The 22,036-nt window shown below is 35.0% G+C and overlaps 4 protein-coding genes across 4 annotated transcripts; 2 read left to right on the forward strand and 2 right to left on the reverse strand.

The window, feature by feature from the left end:
* The first annotated feature begins 89 nt into the window (after positions 1–89).
* On the forward strand, positions 90–10,374 carry LOC123307173 (toll-like receptor 6). The gene is made up of 8 exons (XM_044889390.1): positions 90–307; positions 374–1,828; positions 1,988–2,319; positions 3,736–3,754; positions 5,743–7,122; positions 8,260–8,865; positions 8,923–9,084; positions 9,211–10,374. The coding sequence occupies exons 2-8, from the start codon at positions 374–376 to the stop codon at positions 9,907–9,909; spliced, it is 4,653 nt and encodes a 1,550-aa protein (XP_044745325.1). The 5' UTR covers positions 90–307; the 3' UTR covers positions 9,910–10,374.
* Positions 2,357–4,950, reverse strand: LOC123307821 (aldo-keto reductase family 1 member B1-like). The gene is made up of 7 exons (XM_044890268.1): positions 4,753–4,950; positions 4,529–4,692; positions 4,070–4,211; positions 3,641–3,870; positions 2,886–3,133; positions 2,516–2,770; positions 2,357–2,450 (listed from the first exon to the last, which is right to left on the reverse strand). Exons 1-7 carry the CDS (start codon positions 4,757–4,759, stop codon positions 2,411–2,413), a joined length of 1,086 nt encoding a protein of 361 aa, XP_044746203.1. The 5' UTR covers positions 4,760–4,950; the 3' UTR covers positions 2,357–2,410.
* On the reverse strand, positions 10,363–15,576 carry LOC123307820 (1,5-anhydro-D-fructose reductase). The gene is made up of 6 exons (XM_044890267.1): positions 15,303–15,576; positions 13,597–13,738; positions 13,224–13,450; positions 12,794–13,041; positions 10,608–10,859; positions 10,363–10,509 (listed from the first exon to the last, which is right to left on the reverse strand). Exons 1-6 carry the CDS (start codon positions 15,468–15,470, stop codon positions 10,461–10,463), a joined length of 1,086 nt encoding a protein of 361 aa, XP_044746202.1. The 5' UTR covers positions 15,471–15,576; the 3' UTR covers positions 10,363–10,460.
* On the forward strand, positions 14,110–20,204 carry LOC123307818. Its single transcript, XM_044890263.1, has 6 exons — positions 14,110–14,302; positions 17,654–18,454; positions 18,593–18,701; positions 18,750–18,851; positions 19,428–19,583; positions 19,639–20,204. The coding sequence occupies exons 2-6, from the start codon at positions 17,697–17,699 to the stop codon at positions 19,690–19,692; spliced, it is 1,179 nt and encodes a 392-aa protein (XP_044746198.1). The 5' UTR covers positions 14,110–14,302; positions 17,654–17,696; the 3' UTR covers positions 19,693–20,204.
* The last annotated feature ends 1,832 nt before the right edge of the window (positions 20,205–22,036 follow it).

The raw sequence follows: 22,036 nt of genomic DNA on the forward strand, positions 1-22,036 counted from the left end.
TCAAAGACTCACCATTCATAAAGCAAAGATCGAACAATGTTTTTCAATTCATTTTTCAGTAGTCCTCAGATTTAAATTTCACAGCTTCCATCGTAACTTGTTCATAATAATTAAATGCAACTGAAAATTCCCGATTTTCATATGACTGTTTTTTTATTATATTTTCATTATTATCAATGACGTTTCTTCATGAGGTACACACATGAGTTATACTGTATTATTAGTCAACAGTTGGGTCCAACTACATTGGATTTTAAATTTTCATTCTGTTATGTTTGTTTTTGAATGTTTATGGTAAATTTTAAAGGTTTGTTCAATTCCTTTTTAACATTTTATGTTAGAATTCATTATTGGAATTATTATAATTTTTTAGATGTTTTTTATTCGTGGATTGATGCTGTTTTTATATGTGCTAATTCCAACGATTTCCACAACAATGGAAAAATGTGAAAACATAAACTGTGAGTGTTTTCAAGACGAAGGTGGACTAGAATACCATTGCCCAAGTTCCGACTGGCATAGAAAATTGGTGGTCCAAAAACAAACAAACCAAAAAATCAGATGGAGCTGTCTGAACGTGGATGATATGGATAAGTACCTACCAAATTTGAAACTATACGCCGAAGAAATTAGAATATACGATTGTCCGTTAACATTCGAAGCTGCACTAAATATAGATTTCGAAAATATCGAGAACCTTAAACTTCAAAACTGCAACATCACGGCTGGTTTCGTTGAAGTTGTAAGCAACTTCACCACACATCATATCGAGAAATTAATCCTTTCATCCGTCAATTTCGAGGAGGATCTGGATTTGGGAAATTTCAGCGGCACAAATCTCCACACTCTAGAACTTACGGAAGTGGATATAAACTACGGTATAAGATTGTTTCAAGATCAGTCGAATTTGAATATACTCAATTTGAGGTCCAACCATATAAAGCTTCTGAAGGAAAATACTTTCGAAAATTTGGTGAAATTGGTATCATTGGATTTGTCTGATAACGATCTGGTATACCTACACTCAGATACATTCAAAGGACTTTCCGATCTAACCCATCTCTTCCTAATGCAGAATCATATTGAATTTTTGGAAAAACCGATTTTTAGGGACTTGATCAAGTTGTCCACACTTGATCTCAGCCACAATAATATCTGTTTACTCCACAGGGATATCCTGAAACCATTGAAATCCTTGAGAGAAATCAATTTGGATAACAATGAAGGACTAGAACTAGACGATTATTTGTTCTCCAATTTTCCTGAACTCAGGAAAGTAACGATGCGATCTTGCAATCTGAAAAAACTCCCAGGAAATATATTCAGTGGGTCGCCAAAAATATCGAGGATAGATCTACAAAAAAATTCAATTTCCTCTCTACCTAATTATCTATTTGATGGTCTAACAAATTTAGAAACGCTTATATTGACGGATAATGAATTACTCTCAATTCACAGTTCCGCATTCAATTCCTTATCAGGATTGAAGAAGTTAGATTTAAGTAACAATAAGTTACAACGTTTGGAGGCAGGACTTTTCGAACCTCTAGTAAAATTGGAATATCTTGATGCGAGGTTCAATAAGATAAACTACATAGGAAACCGTTGTTTTTATAGGAAAGAATATCTGCGTGAAATTTATCTATCATACAATGAATACAAGTATGATGGAAAATCAGGATCGAAGGACTCTTTTGCGGATTGTCCACAGCTTGAAATATTGGATTTGAGCTCTAATCGAATAGAAACTATCCCACAGGAACTGTTGGATACACCCAACAGCTTGAAGTCTCTCGATCTACAAGGAAATAAAATGAAAACTTTAAATGTGAGTACCAATATTCTGATTTCTCTTCATATATTCCTTCAACTTGTCCACAATCATAATTATATTTGTTGAATTATTATAGTTTCAGTTATGATATACCATAAATTGTCCTACAATCATCATTTTTTGTAATTTGACATAACTGACTATATTTTCTAGCTGACATCTGTGTGGAAAACGGCATATAAAGGGATTATGATCAACTTGGAAGACAATAAAATAACCAGATTCATCTTCGATATGAGTTTTCTTCCGGAAGAACCAGAAGATCCAGACAAAAATGAACATGCTTCGTATATTTTTCTAGCGAAAAATCCTTTGAATTGCGATTGTAGCGCTAAAAAGTTCTTGGATTTCGTTAACAACGTTATGGAAAGATCTCCAGATTGGGGAATTTTATTTGTCTTTAAGGACCTTACTTGTGCCAGTCCGAAAAATTTGAAGGGAATCGAATTCATGCAAATTTCACGCCATATTTCGGGTTGTAAATAGTACAAAGTAGGGAGAACTCAATAAAAAAAGCTGGGGTTCAAAGTATCTATTATATTATATTCAGAATGAACAACTTCGAATACAATCTACTCATTGTTCCTTGAAGGGATACTCAGGATGGTTTTGTATGCTGAAAAAGATTGAAATTATAAATATCGAGTTTTAAAATCTGTTTTTTTGACAAAGACGACCTACCCTTTGAATAAATCAGAGAAGTGCAGTATTCTTCTGTTCTTATCTAAGGATTTGAGTTCTCCCATATCTTGATCATCTAGCTGAAAGTCAAAAATATCCAGGTTCATTCTGATCCTAGAGGGGTTGATGCTTTTTGGAATTGGAACTATACCACTCTGGATATAGAAACGTAGTATAATTTGAGAAGTTTTCTTAGAATATTTGTCAGCAATCGCTTTGACAGTGCGATCCCCTAAAAGATCTGGTAGGTCAATTCTGAAATTTTAAATAAAATCAATAGCAATAACATTGTTATTTATTCTTCTTGATTCATGCTAAAAGATTATCATAAATTCACTTGTGAAATCTGAAAATTTCTCATCATACTCACTTCTCTTTGAACTGTTCATAAAATTTGCGAAGTCCTGGGGAACCCAAAGGAGAATATGCAATAACGAGTATATTATTCTCTTTACAGAATTCGACAAGTTTTTTTTGTTGTAAATATAGATTCAGTTCGATTTGAAGTGCACTAGGTTTAATCCAGCTGTTCTTCAAAACCCTTTCTATTTGTGTTACGTTAAAATTCGATAATCCGATGGATTTAGTCAAACCAGCATTAACTTGTTGTTCCATTTCCTTAAATCGAAATTTTTATACGTAAAAATGATTGTTTCATAGCACGTGGCTCTCTACATACATGAACTCCTTACCTACATGAATAAATTCTTGAAAATTTACGTAATCTGCTATTTCGTTTCTTTCGCAATATTACAATAATAAAGGAGTCAAGTACAGTCAGTTCTTTGACATTTCAAAACTCAACATAATTCAATTTAAAATATCTACATATTTCAGTGAATTTAGTGCAGTTGTTTGATTGAACTGGAACTGATATAAGTATTTTGTAGATTCGAACACAACAAGGTGATTCAAAACTTCATTCACTGTAAAAAATGTGATATAGCTTGTTCATGGTTAATTTCCAGTGCGTATACTTTCGAATTTACAAAAAATTTACAAAAAATACAACATTATCCAAAGGATTCAAGCAGACCATAAGAGTATCTGTCTGTATACGCTCCATAATTTTGGCCAGGAGTTTTGAATCACCCTGTGAGACAGAACCGATAAAAACTTCCAAACCTGCCAAATAGCCCTTAAATCCGTAGTAGAATCCATATCTATACTGCGATTGTCAGGTGCTAAAGGGTACAAATTATTGCCATCTTCCTTGAAAGCAAATGGAACATGAATCAGGTACATGTCGAGGTAGTCAAGTTGGAGGTTTTCCAATGATTTTTTCAAATATTTCGAAACTCCTTCTGGTCGATTACCGCTAGGTGGCAGCTTGGATAATATAAAAAGATCCTCCCCTAAAATAATAACGTCCAGTTTCATAATAAAATTTAAAGTCACTTTAAGCTTAAAGCTTCCCTTAATGGCATTTTTAGTAGGGTTAAAGGAAGCTTTAAAATTAAAGCGACTTTAGGTTTGATTATGAAACCGGCCGTAAGTAGATTGAAATTTTTTCAAACAGAAATGGACGTTTTGAGAGCAAAAGTTGGTATTTACTTTTCAGTTTTTTCTCTGCAATCCAACGTTTTAAAACTTTTCCAATTACTTTCTCGTTTTCGTAGAGATAGGCTGTATCAATATATCTATAACCGGCCTCTAGGGCCTCATCAAGAGCTATTTCCAAATCTTGATCTTTTGCCTGAAAGAAATTGAGAATATGAGAATAAATAACTATAATATAACTTTCCACACATTTTGCTCGAATAAGTAATCATTTGAAGAAGATTTGAAGAATATACCTGATGTTATATTCCATTTGAAATAATATTAATTTGTCTTCAATAAAAAAAATATTTGACTCTTGACTATAAACCTAACAAAATAAATCAAAGCTTTTCATATTCGATATTGAGTATTCATAGATAACTCAATACTATTGAGGATTTATAAAAATTTCTTATAAATTTATAATCAGTGCAGAGCTCAAAAATTTCAAAATATGTATTGAAAACTCACCATCCAAGTTCCAAATCCAATAGATGGTATTCTTCTACCATTATTGAGGATAAAATTTGGAATTTCGAGAGCAATTGATTGTTTTCCACATAAGATACTCAATATGAGGAACGGTAGTTCAAATTTGATCCAAAATTCTTTCATTTCGGGCAAATGATGAGTAGCTTAGAAATTGGGTTGGTGAATAAAATTATATTTTTCCTTGATTACGTATTTATATTTACTTGGCATAGTAGATTATCCAATAGAGGCTTTTATGGATATTCAAGGATTTTTCGGGAATATGTTATTTCGAAGCTACTGAATCAATAGTTGGTTGGTAATTAAATTAAATAACAGTAATTTTTCCAAAATTATATGTCATTTAGAGGAAACAAATGGATAATCATATGCAAAGATATGTGAAAAGATTATACACAGAGCCCCCCCATTATAAAATTTGGGTTATTTCATACTTTTTATCGAATAATAAATACCCCCACCCACTCACAGATAAGTAACCATAAAATTCAATAGTCCCATATAATCCGTTGATCCTTAGAATCAGTTAAATGTTTACCTGACAAAGGATTCCATAAAATAACTACCTTTTAATTCTCTAGGGGTCATTTCAAGAAGATATGCAAAGCAAAGGGTAGGTTTTGTAATCTTGAAGCAGGCATAGCTTCTAACCACTCAGTTGGTGAAGATTAGTCAAGCGGTGTTGGTTTAGTTTCGATACATCTCCAGTTTTGAGTTTTGTTTATGTGGAATAAAATGAGGAAATAACTAAATATTGTGTCTTTTATCATATCAAAAATTAAGTTCTTGAAGGTATGTTTAATTTTGGAAGCAGTACATTATTTTTCATATGTTTTTCACTGTATAGGTATTTAGGTATTGTTCATTAGGTACATATTAGCCTAAAACATACATTTTGAGATTTATAGATCGTAAAATCAACAAAATAATTCAGAAATAAAAAAATTATGCGAAATGTTACACGCGAAAGCATTTTAAATTTCATATTTTGGTTTTACAGAATTATTTTCTTAAATATCTTTCTTTCTGTAACCTTCCTAAACTCTAGAATATTTTCACCGAATAATTTCAATTTTACACACATCAAATAATAGGAGAATGAAGAGGAATCTGGTTCAGGCAGTAAAACTGTTAATTTATTCAATATTTGTTTTGATAATTATAAGTGTTTTTTCCATTTGATATTTTTCCAGATGGCTTCCTGTTATACTATTGTACTACTGACTTATATCATTTGTGCAATGGTTTGTGAATCAGCATTAAGATGTATGGATACCGATTGCTTCTGCGAAGATTATGGGCCTATTCTATATCAATGTCCCAAGGGAAAAAAAACTGAAATTGAGATCCGTGTGGAGAAAAATCGTGACACCATTATGTCCTGCCGAGACAAACAACGTCCAGAGAATTTTCTCCCGAAAAATTTTAATTCAACCGAAAGGCTTACCATAGAGAACTGTATAGTTTCTTCTGTAACCGCCAACACTTTGAAAATCACCAATACAGAGATTTTGAATTTCCACGATTCGATATTCAGTAAAGATTTCGTTGGTTTTTTATTCGAAGCACTTTTTCCCAGATTACAGAGCTCAACTTTGGATGCTGTGGATTTACAAATTGAATCCTCTGGATCTATAAATGCCCCGAAACTCACTTATTTGGAGTTACGCAACTTGGGCTACAATTCGGTCCTCAAACTAGTCAACAACCAAAATAAACTAGAAGTTTTGAATTTGAAAAAAATCGACATTATTTCACTAGATGGAGAAATATTTAAAAAGCTCCCAAATTTGCTGGAGCTACAGATTGATTTGAACTCGATTGAAAAAATAGACGACCAAGCTTTTAGGAGTTTGGAGAGCTTAAGAGTTTTGAATTTGGGGAATAACAACATCAAGTTCATCCGAAGTCAAGTTTTAAGACCTCTTCAGTTTGTACGTCAAATAATCCTTGACAATAATGATGGACTCTCGTTGGACAATTATTTGTTTGCTAATTTTTCACATCTTTCCATTATTCACATACGTAATTCAGGCCTGATTTCCATTCCGGAAAATATTTTCTCTGGCTCGAGTAACATCTCAGAAATATCCTTGCAATCAAACTATATAACTAATATTCCGGAAAAGTTATTGGATGGGTTGAAAAATTTGATGTACGTAGACCTCAATGATAACAAGTTGAAAACGTTGGAAGGTGTTTTTCGAAACTTGCCAAATTTGCAAAAACTCGAGCTGAATTATAACGAAATACCGTCAATAGGCTCTAAAGACTTTTGGGGCTTAGGCAAACTGAGGGAGTTAGGATTGAGTCATAATGAAATAGGGGTTATTGAGGAAGCTGCTTTCGAAACCAACGAATTCTTGGAAGAAATACGTTTATCTCACAACAGGTATAAGTATGAGGCCGTACCCGGAATGTTATACACAGACAGTCCGTTTTCTAAATGCAAAAATCTCAAAGTTTTGGATTTGAGTTACAATCTTATGAAGGATATACCTGATGACCTTCCTGTTCTTTTAAGCTTCTTAGAATACTTGAATCTCGAAGGGAACAACATAGAAATTTTGGATGTAAGTACTTAACTATTTATACCTAATATTCGGTTCGGAAGAATCGATATATACAAGGTGTGTCTTTGACTCGTAGAAATATTTCAACAGTTGAATCTTGAGGTCAAAAAGAACACTTTTTTCTTTATCATTTTTTTCGAATCAGCTCGGTTTAAAAGATGCAGGCTGTTGAAATACCATATATTTTCAGCTCTATATCACAAACGGTTTCATTGAATGGAATGAATTTCGGAATATATTTTTTCATTTATTTGATGAATCTTTTGCGAACACAAGATGTCATCCACGTCTGCCAGTTTTCTCATTATGGCAATTACGTACCATAAAAATATCAGAAATTCAAAGAACACAACTCTGAAACTAAGTTGGACGCTATCTAATGAATGTATGAACGGTTTGTAAACTAAAAGTATTCTTCACATTTTCTCGTATAATGCACCGTTTTCCAGTAATTTGATGTTCAAAAATAAAAAATATTCGCAAAATTGGGTACTTTGGCTCAATGTAAGTCTGTTCTAAAGATCCACGGATGTGTAGTGTCATAGACTTAGCTCGTTATTCTGAAGGGAATTTTGTTTCTCTAGAGATGGCATAGCACATTAAAACTTAAAATGACTATATCTGTTTATCAGGGCCGAATCGGAAAAAAATGGTAAAGAAAAAAGTGTTTCTTCTGACCTTAAGACTACTGTTATTGTAAAAGTCAAAGGCTCACCCTTTCTATTTAAGTGAAATCTGAAGTTTATATAATAGAATTGCGGTATTTAAGTTTTTTTTTTTATAGTGACAGGAATATTTCGGACTGGTGAAAAAACTGTCTAATGCACCTTACTAGCGTTTGAGATTATTGTAAAAACTGAAACCCAAAAACATAATTTAATGGGTAGAGTTTTTTGGGAATTAAGAATTTGAATTCTATATCAGATAACTAAGCAGAGGCTAATAAATGTTTCAATTTTGTCTCATAAAATTCAATGTAGGAGACATTATAACCAAAAAAAAAACATTGGGCAATAAACACATTTCTTTCTTCAAGCTCTTACAGCATTTTCTGCAAAATAATTCATCAGCTCATCAAATTCTGTCTCATAGATAGCTCTCTAAAGAAAAAAACACAATTTTCATTTTATTTTTCAGTTGGAACATATTCATACTTGGAACGACGCGTTCAAATACATAAAAATCAACCTGCAGAACAATAACATCAGTCACTTCCCCAAAAACGAAATGATCGACCCTGACTACGAGATTGAGGAAACTCCAACAGAGCTTGAACATATTCATTTACTGATATCGGGAAATCCCCTGAACTGCGATTGTCACGCAGAGCATTTGGCCGATTTGATAAAAACAGAATCAAGAATTTTCCAGGATATTGAGCAGCTGAAATGTTTCGACCCACCAAACATGAAAACCAGGAGATTCATTGAGGTTTCTCCCAAGGACTTAACCTGCGAGTTACTGTTGGAGAATGAAGATTTTCCTTGCACGGATTCACCAAATTGCACCTGTCATTGGCGACCCTTTGACAAGACATTAATAGTGAATTGTTCCTCCTCCAAGATGACAATGGCTCCGGTATTGAATGTCACCGATGATATGATGTATCAGAAGCTTGAGGTTCATTTGGAAGACAATTTATTGACAGAATTCTCGGAGCTGGAGGGTTATGAAAATGTGACTAGCCTGTTTTTGTCCAAGAATCATATGAGAAATGTGTCTTGGATTCCATCGAAAATTGAGGTGAGTAGATTTCAAATTCTGTATTTAAGGGTATCTTTCAACCTAAGTATTTTTCAGGTGATTGACATAAGCCACAACAATTTGACCGTATTGACCAAATCAATTTTGAATGCGTTGAGTTCGGATGACGTCAAAAACGTGACAATGGGAAATAATTCATGGTTGTGTGATTGTGACAACTATCACATGAATAATTTTGTAGTTGGAAATATCAAGAAGGTAAGCTGAAGTTCTAGAAATCTTGTCTTTTCATTTGAATTCATAATTATTGTAAAATAAATTAGATATTGTTTATTTCTTTTAGTACAATGAGATTACATCTTTTTTCTATTTCTCCAATTTTAGATTGACGCTGAGAATATACGCTGCGCTTCTTCTCAAACAACCATCTATTCTGTGGCCAAGAAAGATATCTGCACTGATACCAACCTTTTCTTGATAGCGAAGATCGCCATCTTCATTCTTCCACTAATAGCATTCCTCACATCTGCAGTATTTTATTATAAATACCAGCAAGAGATAAAAGTTTGGCTCTACGCCAAAAACCTTTGTGTCGGATTTTTGGAGGAGGAAGACCTAGATAAACACAAGAAATTCGATGTCTTCTTGAGCTTCTCACATAAAGATGCAGATTTCGTTGAGAACCACTTGGTTCCTTTAATGGAAGACAACCCGTTCAATTACAAATTATGCCTCCATTACAGAGACTGGACTCCTGGTAGTTTCATAACAGAAAACATCGCCAACTCTGTAGCTAGTTCAAAGAGAACCTTGATAGTACTCTCGCCGAATTTTGTGGAGAGCATCTGGGGCAAAATGGAGTTCAGGATGGCCCATCTGGAGGCCATGAAGGAGAAGAGGAACAGGGTGATCTTGCTCATGAAAGGAGATGTCAACACTGATGAATTGGACGAAGAATTGAAGTTATACGTATCGACGAATACGTATATCAAGTGGGGAGATCCTTGGTTTTGGAAAAAACTTCGATACGCCCTTCCTCGTGTGAAGGAAAGGGAATGTGAAAGTATCCAGATAGCTGCATGAAGTTTGGCGAATTACTCAATTATTGTTGGCCTCCCAATACGATTATTACAAAATCGAGAAATCTATATACGCGATGAACGAGAAAATGTATCATAGATGAGGATGAGAGAATGTAACTGGTTATTACAGACTTTCAACTATTAATGCACAACAAGCATGAATGTTTCTTAAGTAATACAGAATTGATTAGATGCCATACTGAAAAACAACTGCCATTTGAATCAATCAATCAATCAATGCCAGTACAAATTCCCGAGCCAGATACCTACATCCAGGATGACTGTTTTTTAGTTTTTCCTTGGTGTATGCCCACAAAAAATGGGAACAGAGGAAGAATTCTTGATAAGGAAAAGCAGACTGCTTAATATTACATAAAAGCATGTTGTAAATGACGCTCAATCGACAATCATCTGAGAATGTCTTTGATAAACTTTCGATCAATAAAACACATTCTACAATTAAAAATGTTTATTTCATTCTTGTACAACACTAGGTAAAACTCAAAAGTTCTTGATAATAATCCGTATTTCACGGACGAATTCCTAATGAATCTACTCCTTGATTTCTGACTTGAAAGGATATTCAGGATGATGCTGTATCCTGAAAGAAAAACATAAAATTTGAACCTTCTTCCAAAACCGTGAAAATTATTGAAATCAACGCCTGTATTATGATAAAGAAAGCATGTTGATGCTCACCCTTTGAAAAGTTGGAAATTCAATATCCTAACGCCGGCATCCAAACCTTTGAGTTCCTTAATGTCCTGTTCGTCTAGCTCGAAATCGAAAACGTCGAGATTTTGTCTTAGCCTTGCTGGATTTGTACTTTTAGGGATGGGTACTATTCCTCTTTGAATGTCGAAACGGAGAACCACTTGCGCTTCGGTTTTAGAATGCTTCTTTGCGATGGCTTTGATGGTAGGGTTTCCCAGTATATCGGGCAGGTCTATCCTGTAATTATAGTGCGTACATTATCCTTATTCTGTTAACCAAACATAAAAATTAGGATCGTTTAAATTAAGGTATTTTGCTATGATTAAAAGTTCATTCGTAAAATAATAGGGCTCCACAAAACTTCTCGACAACTTTCAAGGAGGATTCCACTAAAATAAAACCATATGTGATTTCGATTGGAATTGGCCAATAAGCACGTGAATTGGAAGGATCAATGGAGGTCTGTATAGTTCACAAAACTTCAAGAACTGATATTCTAGGTACTACAAATAAAAAATAAAAATTCACCTTAAACTGTTAAACTCATTTCTGAACTTGTGTGAAGCGGTATATTTGCACATCTACTTCATATAATCATCATATACACTGCGCAAAAAAATTAACGCACATTCTGAAAATCTCAATTTTAATGAAAGTTAACTCTACATTGACTTTATAACTTATTTTTTATGTTCTCTCGGGAAGGTTTTGAACGAAACAAGACACATTAAATGGAAGAAAAATTCAGGATTTCACCGAATCTTATGTGAAAGAAGAGAAATGAACAACTTTCAAAATACTGATCTAATGCTTCTCAGATTTCTCCGAGTTGGATTCCTAAGTCATTAAGAGTAGCTGGATGATTTTCTGAACTTCTCAGCCTTCTATTGAGATTGTCCCAAACCTGCTCAATCGGATTGAGACTTCTTGCTGGCCTTTCCATTCGAGAGACTTCACCCTCTTCAAGGTACTCCTGAACGATGCGCTCTCGATGGGGTCTTGGATTATCGTCCATAAAAATGAAATTTTCACCAATGTATGGGGCAAACGGCACTACATGCTCTTCAAGAATATTCCTTATATACTTATCAGCATTCATAGCTCCATTATCAACGACCACTAGGTCTGTGCGAGCAGTCAAAGATATTCCACCCCATACCATAATCGATCCTCCCCCGAAACCAGTAGTATTCAGGAAATTGCACTGAGCATATCTTTCAAGTGGACGTCTGTATACAAGGGAACGTCGATCGCAATGGTAGAGGCAGAATCTAGACTCATCTGTGAAGAGAACTCTTTCCCAATCGGCCTCTTCCCAATGGATATGCTCTCTCGCAAAATCCAAACGCGCCCTTCGATGGGCGGCCTTAAATAATATTCTCTGAGGCGATTTCTTATTGTCTGAGTGCTAATTTGCACCTCATGAGTTTTCTCAAGCTGAATTTGAAGGAGGCGAGCGGTTGCAAACCGTTGTCTCAACGAAGAAACTCTCAAGTAACGTTTTTGAATGGCAGTTGTTACCAGTGGTCTAGCCTGTCCTGGTCTTCGGACATTCATAGCTGTCTCCCTGAATCGCTGCAACATTCTGGACATACTTGTATAGGAAACTCCAAACCTTTCTGCAATTCTTGTGTATGTCCACCCTTCTTCTCGCAAAACTACCGCATGGGCACATTCCTCTTGGGTCAAATTGCGTGTTTCGCGTTGCACAGCAATCGAGTGTAGAAAATCAAACGAAAGAAAAACTATTGATCACTAGAATTGATCGAGAACAACTGATTTTAGAATGGAGCCAATACATTCAAAATCTGATAATATCATCTTTTTTCATTCATGCTGGGAAAAAAATATCTGTATTGAAGAAAACCGTTGAAAGTGGATAACATATGCATGCATAATTTTGATAAAAATAATTATTATTGAGAAAAAATTAACGCACATTAATGTGCGTTAATTTTTTTGCGCAGTGTAATTCACCAAAATTTTGCAAGACTTCAGAGTATGAAACTGTGGTTGTTTTGGGCCTAAAACCGTGGCCTTTCTTGAATCAGTGGCGTAAGGATAAATAAATGCTAATGGTAATGAAATTAACTATTGAATCAAGTGTCTGCATGTTAACCAAGAGTTTCTTAGCGATCACGATCCGAATAATGGTCCAAATGCACACTTACTTCTGTCCGAAATTGGCAACAAAAGCTGCTAGCCCAGGGGAGCCTAAGGGAGAGTATGCTGTCACTATAATATTGTTCTGTTTACAGAAATCGACCAATTCGTTCTGTTGAAGGTAGGCATGCAGTTCGATCTGTAAAGCGCTGGGCCTTATTCTGCAATTTTTCAGCACTCTTTCTATTTGCGTTTTGTTGAAGTTGGAGAGTCCAATTGCTTTCGTTTTTCCGCTGTCCATCTGTTTTTCCATCTCCTTCAAATTGACACAATGATGAAATGAGGTGTTAAATCCAATAAAAGTTTCAGATAAAAGAACAATATTACAGAAAAGGAAGTTTTAGTTACCATGAGCTTGTAATATTCATGGAAAAACATCTTGATATTCCATCATAAAAATGATTTTAACTCGAAAAATGTTTGTATGTAATTACTCACCTTCCAAATAGCAACATGATCGGTTGATGTATCCATATCTATGGTGCCATCGGGTTTTGTTGGGTGTAAGTTACCTTCAATATCTTTGAATGAAAACGGTACATGAACCAGATACAAATCGACGTAATCTACTTGTAAATTAGCCAGAGATTTATTCAGGTACTTGGAAACGCCCTCAGGTCTAACACCACCAGGTGGAAGCTTGGTCACCAAAAAGATATCTTCTCCTACAAAAATAATTCATAGGATTTTTCTTATATTTATATTTATTTTAATTCATATTTCTATTGTGTTCTATGAGCAATATAGTTTTTCACATTCTGCTAGTCAGTACGTGTATCGTGATACAAGATGGCCAAACGTTTGTACTCACTTTTGACCTTTCCTTCGTCAAACCATCGTTTCAGCACTTTTCCTATAACCTTCTCGTTCTCGTAAACATAAGCTGTATCGATATGTCTATATCCTGCTTCTAAAGCAGCTTCTACTGCTTTCTCCAGTTCGTCATCCTTTGCCTATAAAAAAAGGTAAGGTGAGGAACTTTGAGATGTAGAGAGTGAATGATGGGTCATCTTTTATACCTCAATTCATGCTAGGCTCGATTTAAAAGGTTTTTTCCCTGAAACTGAGAATCTTAACATCTACGCTAAATGAATAGATTTATTTGGAATATCTGTTCTTTTATGCTTTCAGTATTTTACCCCACAATTCATTTTGAAGTGAGAAGAGTTTAAAATCAGTGCTATATTATGAAAGAATAGAATTGTTGGACGCTTAATCATTCAGGTGCAACTTAATAACCTTGCCCATCATTAGATGCTCTCTTTTCAAGTTTAAATAGGAAGTCTGCGCTTTTATCGAATGCACATCAGGATGCAGAGAAATCGAATATCAATAGTATAGGATTGTTTGAATCGTACAAAAAATTGTTGTTCTAACGATCAATCCTGAACAACTCACAAGTGTCGATTGCAGGTATTTTTTTCAAGGTTAAATCGCAATTATTCAAATTATCATCGTTATGTAATTCAGCAATCTGATTCGAGACAATTGCAGACAATATTTTCCTCTGTATGAAGGTCAGTTCTATGCATTATTTTATTACAGATTTTTATGAAATTCGATTTCCCGGTGACCGTAAATGATAGTTACATATAAGGGGAGAAAGCATGAAAAATTATGAAGAATTAGAATTGATCCCCTTAGCGAATAGGAAGATGGATTTGTAGTTCTTGCAACTGGGATCGTGAATGATTATATAACTTTTTGGAAAGAAACAATAATTGGATTTTCTATGAGGAAAATTGACCAAAATTTTTCTTTCAATCATTGAAGCATCATTCTACAGACTCATATAAATATTTCAACAGTAGATTCTTGAGGTCAGAAGGAACAATTTTTTTATTTACCATTTTTTCCGAATCAGCTCAGTTTAAAAGATACATGTTGTTGAAAAACCGTGAAAAAATGTTATTTTCAGTTCAATCTCACAAACGGTTTCATCGAATGAAATGAATTTCGGAATATTGCTTTTCCATTATTTGATAAATCTTTTTTGAACACAAGATACCACCCAGTTTTCTCGTTATGACCATTACGTACCATAAAAATACCAACTCTTCTAAAATGGTCAGATTTCATTAGCGAGCTTTCTACTCAGCTAAGAGTTGGGTTCTTTGAGTTTCTGGTCTTTTCATAGTATGAAATGATCGTAATTCAGAAAACTGAATGATTCAGATGGAATTTTGTGTTAGTAGAAGGTTAATCACATCAACAAAAAACCATATTCCATATTACTCAATTCGATCAAATTGTTCGTGAGATGTAAAAACTGAAAATTGAATTTTTTAAGGACATTCAATAATCTGTATATTTTCAACCAAGCCGAATTTGATAAAATAGTGAACGGAAAAAATGTTTCTTCTGACCTAAGGAATCTCCTGTTGAAAAGTTTGTATAAGTCAAAGACTCCCCCTGTATATGACCTATAAATCATGAATGTACATATTTAATGAATGTATCGAATTTTCACAATGATTTTTCTAATTCGAAAAAAACGAAAAACGGCATTCTTCTCACCTGCCAAGTACCATATCCGATAGAAGGCATATCTCTGCCGTTATTCATCGTGAAAGCTGGTATTTTTGAAGCCATACTGTTCTCTGTTGCGGTCACTGCGTTTCTAACGTATAAATCGATCGCTGAAATAGCGACTGCTATTCTCAGGGACTTGAATAATACTGACATTATTTAGTCATTAGCTGCAAGCTTCACTTATCTTGTACCTACTTCCTTCTGCTATCCTACTTCAGGTAACAATGAAAAAATCGTCCTTTTATTGGCGAGAGAATGTCTTCGGCTTAGAAGAACCGGTAACATTGGTCTTGACCTCGAAGTGCTAAGAGGTCTATCTCAAGATTTGTTCCATAGGTTGAAATTATATTGTTATTTTGCCGGCCGGTTGATTCTATTACAAATTACCATGACTCATCTTCGTTGTTGCGTTGTAGAGCAACCACAGAGTTGGCCAAGATCTGATAAAGCTTCGGAAGCTCTCCAAAATCTCGTCTGACATATACTGCCCCACAAAAGTTAAGGAAGAGTGTTTGAATTTTTTCGCCAATTTTTAAATATGGGAAATTCAACTCACTAATCTGCCTCATTCTTTTGCCCATGTCATTCAAAAAATTGAATGCTAAGTAAAGAGTATGAAGTATATGACCTCCTCAAGCATCAAATACAACCTGAGAACGCCTATGCATACTTTCGATCAGTTCGTTAAAGTAGATTTGATCAATAGTTCTCCAGAGTTGTGGTAAAAGCGTATGTGGAGGTGGTTGATGAGAATCCAAAGCTCTTTGTAGCTGATCCCAAGCGTGGTCAATGGGACTGAGGTCCTGTTGCCGAGAAGGCAAGGAATATCATGAAATTGCAGAACTTCATCGACACATTTCGATGGAGAGGAGTATTATCATCCAGAAATAAGAAATTTGACTCAACAGCAACTTGAAACGATGGAATAATATTGTCAATAACATTCATTGTAGCATCAAGCACCAACAGTTCTATACTTCCATTGAAATAAATGTACCATCTCAGGATGAACTACCTGAATCGATTTACACTTAGGCTAAACCCAATTTTTCTTGCATATTTCGAAAATGAATCAATCTATATAATTCTCAGCCTTACTCCAATATACGGAAAAAATGAGCGTGTGATTTGAGTCACATGTACTGTGAAACGAAAATTTGGAATTAATAAAACATCGAGTCACATTCACCAGTAATTATAACTGCAATAATTACTCATGCAAAGCCTCTGAATAACTCAATAGGCCAGGTTTTTCGTGATGGCAAATTTATTCTTCGTGTCTGCCAACCAAAGTTGTAATTATTCAATGCATCATTCAGCAGACCAATTCGAAAATACTCCGATATAAATCTTCACATCAATCTCGGTATATTGGAAAGGTTGATTTGATACTTAATCTTTCACAGAATTGATTGAAAAATGCCTGATTTGAGAAGGTTAGTAGTATAATCGAAATATTCCGTTTAATTTTATACTCTTTTATATTTTTCCACTCTTCCATATTCTTGTTTACACAGAGTCTTCAGTCAGATACTGATTGAGAGAGCGAACCACTGGTAAAAAATGTTTCAATAATTTTTAATGAGTAAGTTTCCTCCAAAAAAAATATTTTAGGCATCAATTTTCGAGGATAGGTGATACAATTATTCAGTTTAACAGAAACCGAGATATAACCACTGTTCTAGATTGCCTTCTTATCATAAATGCTAGGAGAAATCGTACATATCCGACATCCAGGCTCATATATGAGTGTTACAAAAGTTCTAATTTCTAATCAGGCTGTAATGGTGAGTTTATGCAGAGGTACTAAGAACTAATATCTAATAAAGAGGCCAATCTCGTGTGCAGATGGCAAACACTTGCATGCCATCTGCCAATGAGATCGATTGGTAATCCTTTCTTAGGTATTAGTTCTTAGTAACTCTGCATAAGCCCACCTTAAGATGGTGACTGCATGTTCGTGGTTCAAGAGCACGTGTAGGTGGGTACAGCATCCCAGTTTGGATAGGGAGAACAGAGTAGGTGTGCTGATGATGTCAGTGGACCGAGGAACACCTCAAGTGGATTGTTGAAGTTTGAAGTTTGACGCCCTATTGTTCAGAGGAACAGAGGTCGATGAGTTTGGGAACAGTTTAAGGTTTCCAAAACGCTTTTATGATTAAAAAACTAACTGAAGATCAGGACTCTTTTTCCCAACTATTTTTATGAAGTGGCGTTCATTAAACTCAACTTGTAGTATCATGATGGGAAATATGATATCAAATTCTGTTTCTGGAACTTCTCGCAAAAAAATAAGAGTGTATGGAGGTAAAAACAATTTTTTCCTTGTTTTTCAGATCTTCGAACAAGATCAATTTCTTCAGATATTCCCAAATTTCGATGATCCTCTGCGGTATGTGGCCTTTAAAACTGAAAAGTCCATTCCTTCAACATGCCTACAAAACCTACAGATTATTCATGAGGCTGGAGCTGATTGGTGCACTTCTATTGTGCGGCCCAATAACAGTACCTTATGCTTTTTTCATCGATAAAACTCTGTTCAGCGAAACCTTGAGCTATGAAATACAGTACATAACTCTTCTGTTAAAAGTATGGGTGTTCGAATCTGAAGCTGCAAGGAACCTGCTCAAAGAATCCCTGGAGATAGAAGAAAGGATGGCCGATTCGGGGATCCAGGAAAATTTGAGAATCCTGAGGAGAAATAAGAGGATCAATGTCAAATTGTCGATAATTTACACGTTGATGATAACCAGCGCTTTCGTTATGTTTTGTAACGCCTTACTCATTCAAACCGAGACCAATTGGAAGGAAATTGAACGTAATTTGAACGGTACTTTGTCTTCAAAGTCAGTGAAAAGGCAACCTATAGTGTTCACCCTGCCTTATATGAGTGGAGGGTGGTTTTATATTGGGATGTTCGCACAGACTCTGGGTGTTATCTTCGTTATACTTTATTCCATAGCCACACAGTCCATATTTTTCACGTATGTGACATTCACTGTTGCCCAGATACAGGCGTTGAGGCATTCCCTAAAAAATTTCGAAGAAAATGTGGATTATTCAATATGCCAATCAAAGGAAAGTTGTATAGAACAGTCGCTCAAACGGAATATACTAACTCACCAAAAACTGATAAGGTTAGTTAATACTCAGACCTCAGATAACTATTCGAGAAAATACAGGGTGCTTTCTCACAAATGACCCAACATAGGACCATATGAGGTGTCAGAAATGGGCACTCAAACGTCCGAATTGATCGTTTATCTTTTTTGCAGATATGTTAAGTCCCTAGATGGTTTCCTAAAATACGCCACTTTATTCGATTTCGCTTTTTATTCCCTGCAAATAGGAGCCACTGTCAGCAAAATATTGTCGGAGATTAAGGTAGGATCCTCGTAGAGTTATTGCATGTAATAAAATTAATTTTTTCAGCATTCAGAATATTCTGCTGTATTGTTCCACGTCAATTATCTATGCTTCAATTACTTAGGATTACATTTTAACTACACGAGCGCATATGAAATCATTTTCGAGGTAAGTAAATATAACCACTACGAGTTTTAACCTATGTCAGAATATCCTTTTATCAAACATAATAGGTCCTTTCGTTTGCATAAAAAGTGTAGCATTTTTCTACATTCGATTTTAGTATTCGTTTGCTGATTGAATTTACACCATTGTAGAGGAGGTGTAGTTTATCTACATCTCCTTTTGACTATGTGTATATAAACTACACTTCCTCTACACTGGTTTGAATCAAATCGAGTGTAGAAAACTGATACATTTTTTATGCAGACGAAAGGACCTTATATACTGTCAGGCAAAATCCATAGGTTTCATTGGCAGTATTTCTAGAAATCTATTAGGGTAAAATTCAAGATTTTGTCATGCATCCTCTACGAAGTGTAGAATGCAGTTGAGCGTTTCAAACAGCACCCCTAACTTCATACAATCCACCCCCAATAAATAAATATTTATTAAAGAGTAGGGTCATGTTCCTTTTTCTTGAACCAGCCATGTTTTCAGTTCTTCAAATAGCATTATTATAGTTTTTAGGCCGAATCAAATAAACCCCTTGTTCTAGAATCGAATTCTTTGTAAATTTTCCAGAGTTCTGGCCTCTCAATGTCTATCTACGAGAGTAGATGGTACGAACAGAAAGTGAACATTAGGAGAAGCTATATCATGATGATGAGGCAAATGAAACATCCCCTGTGCCTGCACATTGGACCTCTGTACGCTATGTCGAATGAGATGTTGATTCTGGTATATTCTACAGCTATTTCTTCAGATTTATATCTATTGATAATTGCTTTTTTAGATCATCAAGGCTGCTTACTCCTATGTGACCCTTTTGAGCAAATCTTCAGAATAGAAATTTCAACGTTTACGAATCAAAACACGAAAATAGCTGCATAGTTCGATATGTGTATGTGAGCAATATACATATAGGTATCTGAACATTAATAACCCTCACTATTTTGTTCCAATGTTTCCCATTTCTTTTCAGTATATTTCATCGAAAATATGAAGGGAGTAACGAAAGGTTTCGAAAATGCTACCCCTGCTTAGTTCTTAGATACAGCTCTCTAAAGATTGCACTTGAAATGCAAGTCCCATTTAACATATTCTTTGTTCAAACTTTGTTATGGAAATCAAATTGAACAATGGTCAATATAATATCTGCCAATAACATTTATTCTGGGGCAAAACATGTAGTTCAACAAAAATTAAACGTATAAGTGTGAAACATTAAACAACTGAATTATTTGCCGTATACAATTACTGGGTATTTATATACATAAGGGTAGTAGGGGTAGTAGGGATATCCTATATAGGCGCTCTCAGCTCCTTCCAGTTCGTCCTTCGGTCCAGTTTTGGCAGAATCATCGCTGAAAAATAATAAGAAACGAATAGTAAATGATGTAGAATATTGGTAAATGGAAAAGGAGAGAGACAAATGTGAAAGTTTTTGATTATTGCTACAGTTGTACGATATATCTGTCCAAAAATAACTTATTCTCGATAAATACATTGTACCCACTCAATTTTGAAAAAACGTATGAATTATTTTCAAGTAGGTATTCATAGAAAACGTTTATCGCCAGTTTTCCCATTTTATTGAACTTTACTGAATTTGTCAATGGGAGATTAGGCCTTGATGAGCAATAAAAAAAGTCTTATCTGATCACTGGTATTTCCCATTATGTAATCGACGATCAGGATAATTTAATTATCTCCAATTCCTTATTGAAAAACCGACGATGTTTTTTGAATACAATCTCAGGCTTTTTCAAGATTCAAAATGATGTCAATCAATATGAGCTTTGAAAAATTGTGAAAATATCGACATTTTGTAGTCTTAACATAAAATCAATTATCGGGGTTTAAACAAATTGGTTATTGTTGAATGAAGGGGAAATGAAGGAGAACAGCACTTCTAGGCAGGAGGGTTTTCTTCTTCTACATGTAGTGACTCAACTTGGCAAAACCTAGGCCTTGTGGACTATCAGCTGGTAGTTGGAGAGACTAACACCCTTAGCCACGATAACAAAAATGTTACCAGCAACAAAAAAGGGTCCCTGTCACCATAAGAATAGTGGGTGATGTGTAACTCGGTGAGGTTACTACAGGCGTAAATGTTTATTGAACAGGGGCTCTATTCACCTGTTTCCTCCTAAAAGCTATCCATACAAGAACGTCTCTCAATGAGTCAAGAGAGTTCACGTGCTCATTCAAAAATCATAACCAAAGCGGTCACCCATTCAGGTACTTAACGGTCCCGGTGCTGCTTGATATTTCCAAAAATCAACAGATCCAAACAAGTTGAAAACCGTTACTTTGGCCCTAGAATAACGTTGAATAACGTTCGAGCTTTAATTTGAGCACCATAATTGGATGATGAATACGAGGTTTAAAAATAACTTAATATATTCGATCCTTAATGCGGAAAATGTATCTTCGATAAGATACTCAAGTTCAATATTTTACGTCTAATCTACGATACCGTAGATAAGGTTCTCCCATGGCTATTAAAGGTGAGAACATAACACAATTGACCAATTCTGGCGAGCTGACGCACTAACATTGCAGCTTGTCAAGCGTGAAGCGGTATTATACCATACTTCTGCCTGCCCTTTGGTTATTGTGTATCCAGAACATCATCCAGAATGCCAGACCACTGCCATGACTGTCATCACGGCCACTGTGACCATCACCATCACCATGATGAATGCTGTGGGTGTTGCAATTGTTCCGGATGCTGTGAGTGCTTGAAGAGTATTCTGTGCTGCGTCGGTATATACGAACTTTTCTCATGTTTTGGATGCTGTGATGACAATTGTTGATTCAGATTCGAAGGACTGATTTTACTATTCTTGTCGTGCAAGTAACGTCAAATATGTATAATGATGGTGGATTTTTAATCGAATTTTTTCAAGTCCATTGAAAAATAAATATTTTTTATTGATATCATATCTTTTATTACTGTTAAAGATGGGGTAAGTAAATTTTCATTAAAAAAATCATCTGACCTCATTTACTGAGGGATTAACAATGAGCACAATTCTTCTTTCTAATTATCACGATTCTTTGACTAAACTGATGATGAGTTTTTCTCTGCAAAGCTTCTGTTTACAACAGTCAATTTTTGAAACTTTGTTTAATTCCTATCACCTAGGTCCTTTTTCATTGAGGAGTTTACTGACTTCATATCTTAT

This window comes from Coccinella septempunctata, chromosome 2 (assembly GCF_907165205.1).
Source record: "Coccinella septempunctata chromosome 2, icCocSept1.1, whole genome shotgun sequence".
In the NCBI taxonomy this organism is placed as follows: Eukaryota; Metazoa; Arthropoda; class Insecta; order Coleoptera; family Coccinellidae; genus Coccinella; species Coccinella septempunctata.

Coding starts and splice junctions, on each gene's coding strand:
- LOC123307173 (XM_044889390.1), top strand. CDS start 374: ATGTTTTTTATTCGTGGATTGATGCTGTTTTTATATGTGCTAATTCCA. Junction 1,829..1,987: donor ATAAAATGAAAACTTTAAAT/GTGAGTACCAAT, acceptor TATATTTTCTAG/CTGACATCTGTGTGGAAAAC. Junction 7,123..8,259: donor ACAACATAGAAATTTTGGAT/GTAAGTACTTAA, acceptor TTTATTTTTCAG/TTGGAACATATTCATACTTG.
- LOC123307821 (XM_044890268.1), bottom strand. Junction 3,871..4,069: donor TGCAGAGAAAAAACTGAAAA/GTAAATACCAAC, acceptor TTATTATTTTAG/GGGAGGATCTTTTTATATTA. Junction 2,451..2,515: donor TTCTCTGATTTATTCAAAGG/GTAGGTCGTCTT, acceptor AATCTTTTTCAG/CATACAAAACCATCCTGAGT.
- LOC123307820 (XM_044890267.1), bottom strand. CDS start 15,470: ATGTCAGTATTATTCAAGTCCCTGAGAATAGCAGTCGCTATTTCAGCG. Junction 13,042..13,223: donor ATCATGTTGCTATTTGGAAG/GTGAGTAATTAC, acceptor GTCAATTTGAAG/GAGATGGAAAAACAGATGGA. Junction 10,860..12,793: donor GTTGCCAATTTCGGACAGAA/GTAAGTGTGCAT, acceptor CTATAATTACAG/GATAGACCTGCCCGATATAC.
- LOC123307818 (XM_044890263.1), top strand. CDS start 17,697: ATGATCCTCTGCGGTATGTGGCCTTTAAAACTGAAAAGTCCATTCCTT. Junction 18,455..18,592: donor ACTCACCAAAAACTGATAAG/GTTAGTTAATAC, acceptor TCTTTTTTGCAG/ATATGTTAAGTCCCTAGATG. Junction 18,852..19,427: donor CATATGAAATCATTTTCGAG/GTAAGTAAATAT, acceptor TAAATTTTCCAG/AGTTCTGGCCTCTCAATGTC.